The 7431-nt window shown below is 56.5% G+C and overlaps 1 protein-coding gene across 1 annotated transcript in view; it reads right to left on the bottom strand.

Moving 5' to 3' along the window:
• LOC139232725 (P2R1A-PPP2R2A-interacting phosphatase regulator 1-like) overlaps nt 1-5679 on the bottom strand; it is a 35460-nt gene extending 29781 nt beyond the window's left edge. The window contains exon 1 of the mRNA XM_070863230.1: nt 5009-5679. Coding sequence (XP_070719331.1) covers nt 5009-5142 — 134 coding nt within the window. The 5' untranslated portion in view covers nt 5143-5679. The remainder of the gene's footprint in view (nt 1-5008) is intronic.
• Nucleotides 5680-7431: the final 1752 nt, after the last annotated feature.

Below are 7431 nucleotides of genomic sequence, written 5' to 3' on the forward strand. Positions count from 1 at the left end.
CACTGACCACACTCGACCAGCTCCGCTGGGCAGGGCCACATTGTTCACATGCCCGACACGAGACTCCCAAAGCAAGCGCTCTACTCGGAACTCCTTCACAGCAAACAAGCCAAAGGTGGGCAGAGGAAACGTTACAAGGGACACCCTCAAAGCCTCCCTGATAAAGTGCAACATCCCCACCGACACCTGGGAGTCCCTGGCCAAAGACCAGTCCGCCCTAAGTGGAGGAAGTGCATCCGGGAGGGCGCTGAGCACCTCGAGTCTCGTCGCCGAGAGCGTGCAGAAACCAAGCGGAAGGAGCGTGCGGCAAACCAGTCCCACCCTCCCCTTCCCTCAACCACTGTCTGTCCCACATGTGACAGGGACTGTGGCTCTCGTATTGGACTGTTCAGCCACCTAAGGACTCATGTTTAGAGTGGAAGCAAGTCTTCCCTCGATTCCGAGGGACTGCCTATGACGATGATGATGGATGACATTGCCGTTAATAGCCCGTTGACACCCACAGTTGAGGCTCACCCATGAGGTGTGGTCAAAGAGCCGCTGGTTTACCGTGGCACTCTACCTCGGAAAGTGATGCCAACATGGGCCCTCTGCCCCTCTGCAGAGAGAGCTGAGGCATCAGCTGCGACTGAATGTTCCAAACACGGATGCCTCCCCGATCGGAATGCAAGACTGGGGGTCGGTTGCAATTGGCCTAATTTTCGAAGACTGCTCGCTGACAATCCCGGACCTGGCAGCAGCCAAGTGGTGGGCGTGGGTGGGGGGGAGGGGAAGGGGGGGGGGGTGCTAAGAAGGGGGGTGGGGGCGAACAGCCGACAGCGACTCGTGAACACAAGAGCAGGGAGGTTATGCTTGAACTGTATCAAACACTGGTTAGGCCTCAGCTGGAGTACTGCGTGCAGTTCTGGTCACCACATCACAGGAAGGATGTGATTGCACTGGAGAGGGTGCAGAGGAGATTTACCAGGATGTTGACTGGACTGGAGAGTTTTAGCGATGAGGAAAGATTGGATAGGCAGGGGTTGTTTTATTTGGAACAGAGAAGGCTGAAGGGAGACCTGATTGAGGGGCCTAGATAGAGTGGATAGGACGGACCTGTTTCCCTTGGCAGAGGGGTCAACAACCAGGGGGCACAGATTTAAAGTAATTGGGGGGAGGTTTAGAGGGGATCTGAGGGGAAATGTCTTCACCCAGAGGGTGGTGGGGGTCTGGGGTGGAACTCACGGCCTGAAAGGGTGGTAGAGGCAGAAACCCTCACCACATTTAAAAAGTACTTGGATGTGCACCTGAAGTGCCGTAACCCACAGGGCTACGGACCCAGAGCTGGAAAGTGGGATTAGGCTGGGTAGCTCTTGGTCGGCCGGCGCGGACCACGATGGGCCGAATGGCCTCCTTCCGTGCTGTAAATGTCTGTGATTCTATTCCAGAAGTGACGGGAGGTTCCACCCTGAGGACGGACGTTTGTTGTCCCAGGTTTCCCTCAGACCACAGCCCACTGGCCGCCCGCCAGCAGCTCTGCCCGCCTTGCCCATCGTCACGTGGACGGTGAAACAAGTGCAACTTGTGTTTTCAGCTCAAGCGGAGGTCAGGTCGAGCAGCGTTGGCACTGGGTTACACACTGACATTCACCTGTGGGACCCCGGCTTCAGATCCACTCAACAACAACAACTGGCATTTATAAAGCACCTTTAACGTCACCCTCTGGGGCAGAGAATTCCAAACATTCACCACCCTCTGAGTGAAGAAATTCCTCCTCATCTCAGTCCTAAATGGCCGCCCCCTTATCCTGAAACTGTGACCCCTGGTTCTAGACTCCCCAGCCCGGGGGGAAACATCCTCCCTGTATCTACCCTGTCAAGCCCTGTAAGAATTTTGTATGTTTCAATGAGATCACCTCTCATTCTTTTAAACTCTAGAGAATATCGGCACAGTCTGCTCAATCTCTCCTCATAGGACAGTCCAGCCATCCCAGGAATCAGTCTGGTGAACCTTCGCTGCACTCCTTCAATGGCAAGTATATCCTTCCTTAGGTAAGGAGACCAAAACTGGACACAATACTCCAGGTGTGGTCTCCCCAGGGCCCTGCACTGTCAGAGGGGCAGTACTGAGGGAATGCTGCACTGTCGGAGGGGCAGTACTGAGGGAGCGCCGCACTGTCGGAGGGGCAGTACTGAGGGAGCGCCGCACTGTCGGAGGGGCAGTACTGAGGGGGCACCGCACTGTCGGAGGGGCAGTACTGAGGGGGCACCGCACTGTCGGAGGGGCAGTACTGAGGGAGCGCCGCACTGTCGGAGGGGCAGTACTGAGGGAGCGCCGCACTGTCGGAGGGGCAGTACTGAGGGAGCGCCGCACTGTCGGAGGGGCCGTACTGAGGGAGCGCCACACTGTCGGAGGGGCCGTACTGAGGGAGCGCCGCACTGTCAGAGGGGCAGTACTGAGGGAGCACCGCACTGTCGGAGGGGCCGTACTGAGGGAGCGCCGCACTGTCGGAGGGGCCGTACTGAGGGAGCGCCGCACTGTCGGAGGGGCCGTACTGAGGGAGCGCCGCACTGTCGGAGGGGCAGTACTGAGGGAGCGCCGCACTGTCGGAGGGGCAGTACTGAGGGAGCCCTGCACTGTCGGAGGGGCAGTACTGAGGAAGCGCCGCACTGATGGAGGTGCCGTCTTTCGGATGAGACGTTAAATTGAGGCCCAGTCTGCTCTCTCAGGTGGACGTAAAAGATCCCATGGCACTACTTCGAAGAAGAGCAGGGGGAGTTCTCCCCGGTGTCCTGGGGCCAATATTTATCCCTCGACCAACATCACTTTAAAAAAAACCAGATGATCTGGTCATTACCTTGTTGTTGATTGTGGGAGCTTGCTGTGCGCAAATTGGCTGCTGCGTTTCCCACATTGCAACAGTGACTTCATTGGCTGTAAAGCTTTTGAGACGTTCGACGGTCGTGAAAGGCGCTATATAAATCCAAGGCTTTCTTTTAATACAAGTTTCACCTTCTCGGTGTGAAAAGCTTTAAAGAATACTACAGGGTAAGGCTGTGTGTCGCCCGATCGGCCTTCTAAAACACACACAAGTTATTTTCTGTTATGTAGAGGGGAAAATGATTCTACCCATTGTTGGCTGGCCACCTAAATCAGATCCACAATTAGTGAGTCTGGGGCATTCAATTCTCGTCCGCCCAGTTCCTGGTCTCCCCCCCCCCCCCCCCCCCCCCCGCCGCAGCTCTGAGCCCAATGAATACCTCCTTTCACGTATGAGCACCGTGAGAAGCAGAGTGTCGAGGGATTGCCCAAGAGGAGGAGTAATCGCCTCCTTACCATCGAAAACAATGCAGTCACAACCCCCTTGTTTCGTCAGGACAGCGTGTGACTGAGACACGTCGAACTGCAAGGTCCAGGGGATGGAGTCCCGGTCGCCGTCGAGCTAACCGATATCTAGGGCAACATTTTGGGGGCTCTGTGTTCCTTCCTCAGTGGCCCCACCACACTTGCCGCTCCCGATCGCTGACCAGCGCCTCTGCCCCCACCGCCCTGGGCACGCGCGCGGATTGTAACCGGCCTCGGGAGTTTACAAGCCCAATTCAAACACTCCCAGCAATAGGCTCAAAAACGCACATCCCACCGTAAAACATCACAACACCGCTCGGGAAATACAATGCACGTTGCTTCCAACAGCCCATGTTGCACGTTGCTGAAAGACCAGTGACAACACTTAACCCCACTGAGAAAAAGACTGGCATTTATATAGCGCCATTCACGACCACCAGACGTCCCAAAGCGCTTTACAGCCAATGCAGTCGTTTTTGAAGTGTAGTCACTGTTGTAATGTGGGAAACCCCTCATGATTTTGAACGTCTCTTATCAAATTTTTCTTTCATGCACTTCCCAGTACTTTAATAATTTCAGCCTTCCACCCGATCACATACTTTCCATTTAGTTTTTTCCTCCACTTTCCCTGCCAGTTGCTCACTGGGCAGCACCCTCGCCACCGAGTCAGAACGTTGTGGGTTCGAATCCCACTCCAGGGACTGGAGCACAAAAATCCAGGCGGACACTCCAGGGCAGTACTGAGGGAGCGCCGCACTGTCGGAGGGGCAGTACTGATGGAGCGACGCACTGTCGGAGGGGCGGTGCTGAGGGAGTGCCGCACTGTCGGAGGGGCAGTGCTCAGGGAGCCCCGCACAGTCGGAGGTGCCGTCTTTTGGATGAGGCGTTAAACCGAGGCCCCGTCTGCCCTCTCAGGTGGATGCAAAAGATCCCATGGCACTATTTCGAAGAAGAGCAGGGGAGTTCTCTCCCGTGTCCTGCCCCGGCCAATATTTATCCTTCAATCAACATCACGAAAACAGATGATGTGGTCATAAGAACACAAGAAATAGGCCATTTGGCCCCTTGAGCCTGCTCTGCCATTTAATAAGATCATGGCTGATCTGATCATGGACTCTGCTCCACTTCCCTGCCTGCTCCCCATAACCCTTTATTCCCTTATCGTTCAAAATTCTGTCACATTGCTGTTTGGGGGAGCTTGCTGTGCACAAATTGGTTCTGGACTTCCCCAACATCGGGAACAATCTTCCTGCATCTAACCTGTCCAATCCCGTCAGAATTTTATATGTTTCTATGAGATCCCCTCTCATCCTTCTAAACTGCAGTGAATATAAGCCTTGTCGATCCAGTCTCTCCTCATATGTCAGTCCTGCCATCCCGGGAATCAGTCTGACGAACCTACACTCCAAAAGTGCTTCACTGGCTGCAAAGCGGCTTTGAGACATGTAGTGGTGGTGAAAGGCGCTACGTGAACACAATGCAAGTTTTTCTTTCGTGCGCTTTCCAGTAGAACAGCCTGTTTGGGGTATTTTTTTTTGTTTCCTTGATAAAAGTGGTGGCAGCATTTCAGCAAGTGCACCAGTGGAGCTGAAGCCAGCCCCAGCTGAATGACACACACACACACACACACACACAGAGAGAGAGAGAGACAGATATTGACAAGACATTCATTCATTCCAATTACCTGAGGTTGCTGATCATGGGGGCGCTGTTGGACCTGCGCAGCAGCGCCCCCCCGGCGCCGGCCGCCGCCGGCACTGCGGCGCCGCCCGCCGCGCACGCGCACTGGTCCACTTCCATCCGCTCCTCCTGGGCCATCGAAGGTTGGTTGGTTGGTTGGTTGGTGGGTGGGGGCGGGGTCGAGCCGAAGGGGGCGGGGTCGAGCCGAAGGGGGCGGGGTCGAGACCGAGACCCCGGAGGAGGAGGAGGAGAGAGCGAGAGAGGGGGCGGGGCCGAGGAGAGAGGGGGCGGGGCCGAGGAGAGAGAGAGAGAGAGAGACAGAGAGGCAAGCGGGGACCAGGCCGCACAGCCTCGGGCTCGCGTAGCTCCCCGGCGCCGCCCCCCTCGACCGACCGACCGAAAACGCCGAGGGAGGAAAAAAAAAACAACCGTCACTCGTCTCAGAGGATGAAGCCGCCGCGTCTCCAGGTGCCATCCATTGTTTTTTCTCTCTCTCTCTCTCTCTCGATTGTTTATATGTGTGTGTGCTGGTGTGTGGGGGGGGGGCGGCGGGGGAAGGTTAAAAAAAACAAAATGTCGCCGCCGCCGCCGCCGCCGCCGCCAGAAGCGCGAAGCCTTTCGCTCGGGCCGCGCCGTTGCTAAGTTTCCATCCTGCAGTTCCGGCACCTTCCTGAGGGGGGCGGCGCGGCGCGTCTGAGCCCGCCCGCACTGTGGGGCGGCTCTGCGCGCTTGCGTCATCGCGTCGATCGCTGGCCAGGCTGCAGAAGCTCCCCACCCGTGTCAAATAGAAGAGGATAATCAAAGATGGCCGGCCGGCCGGCCGCCTGCCTGCCTCTGCGTCATGCCGTCATCGCGTCACACCCGCTGGGCGGTAACAGAGAGGAACATCAAAGATGGCCGCCCACTTGGGCTGGTGGACATGAGTCCAGTGCACAGACACAAATCAGAATTTTCTTCATTTCCCCCCCCCCCCCCCCCCCCCCAAAAAAATGCTGGAAATCTGAAATGCAATTTAAAAAAAAAAGGCTGCAAATGCACACGAGCAGCTGGGGAGAGAAATACCTGCATTGATAGGGTGTCCGTGGCGAGCACGTTCGCCTCTTCAGTCCGAAGGTCGTGGGTCGCACTCCAGAGACGTCAACACAAGAGTCTAGGCTGGCACGCTAGTGCGGTGCTGAGGGAGCGCCGTACTGCGCTGTCGGAGGGGCAGTACTGAGGGAGCGCCGCACTGTCGGAGGGCCATTACTGAGGGAGCGCCGTATTGCGCTGTCGGAGGGGCGGTGCTGAGGGAGTGCCGTACTGCGCTGTCGGAGGGGCGGTGCTGAGGGAGTGCCGCACTGTCGGAGGGACGGTGCTGAGGGCACGCCGTACTGCGCTGTCGGAGGGGCGGTGCTGAGGGAGTGCCGTACTGCGCTGTCGGAGGGGCGGTGCTGAGGGAGTGCCGCACTGTCGGAGGGACGGTGCTGAGGGCACGCCGTACTGCGCTGCCGGAGGGGCAGTACTGAGGGCACGCCGTACTGCGCTGTCGGAGGGGCAGTGCTGAGGGAGCGCCGTACTGCGCTGTCGGAGGAGCAGTACTGAGGGAGTGCCGCACTGTTAGAAGTGCCGTCTTTCAAATGTAATAAGACGAGGCCCTGTCAGCCCCCTCAGACGGATGTAAAAGAGCCCATGGCACTATTTTGAAGAAGAGTTCTCCCCGGTGTCCTGGGGTCAATATTTATCCCTCAACCAACATCAGAAAAACACAGATTATCTGGGTCATTACAACAGTGACTACACTGGCGGAATGGCCTTTTCTGACAGCTGATCTTTCTTGTGTTGCATTGAGTGAAATCGCTTTTAAAAAAATTCGTACACGGGATGTGGGCGTCGCTGGCCAAGGCCGGCATTTATTGCCCGTCCCTAATTGCCCCTTGAGAAGGTGGTGGTGAGCCGCCTTCTTGAACCGCTGCAGTCCGTGTGGTGAAGATGCTCCCACAGTGCTGTTAGGGAGGGAGTTCCAGGATTGTGACCCAGCGACGATGAAGGAACGGCCGATATATGTCGGGTTGGTGCGTATGACACGGAGGGGGGGACTTAAGTGGCATTGGAAGTGACGTCACACTTGACCAGCTCACGACCTCTGACCCCTTTGTGCGCGCCTATCAAATAACATTACCGCGTAATCTTTATGTCTACCCGCCGAGATCGGCAGCTGTCTGTCCCCTTCGCGGAAGGATTGTCAGGAAGACTAAACGAGAGTCGGAGCCCTAATTGGTCTTGATGTCTGCCTGTCGCTGGGTCTCCGTGGCAACATGTTTACCTTTGACCTTTGGGCCAAATCCAACACAGACACACAGCTGATGAAGAATGTCCTTGTTTTCTGGCTGGTCTGCACTTGTAATGGAATGTCTTGAGGTTAATGAGACCTCAGTGACATCTTTACGC

This window comes from Pristiophorus japonicus, chromosome 20 (genome assembly GCF_044704955.1).
Source record: "Pristiophorus japonicus isolate sPriJap1 chromosome 20, sPriJap1.hap1, whole genome shotgun sequence".
NCBI lineage: Eukaryota > Metazoa > Chordata > Chondrichthyes > Pristiophoridae > Pristiophorus > Pristiophorus japonicus.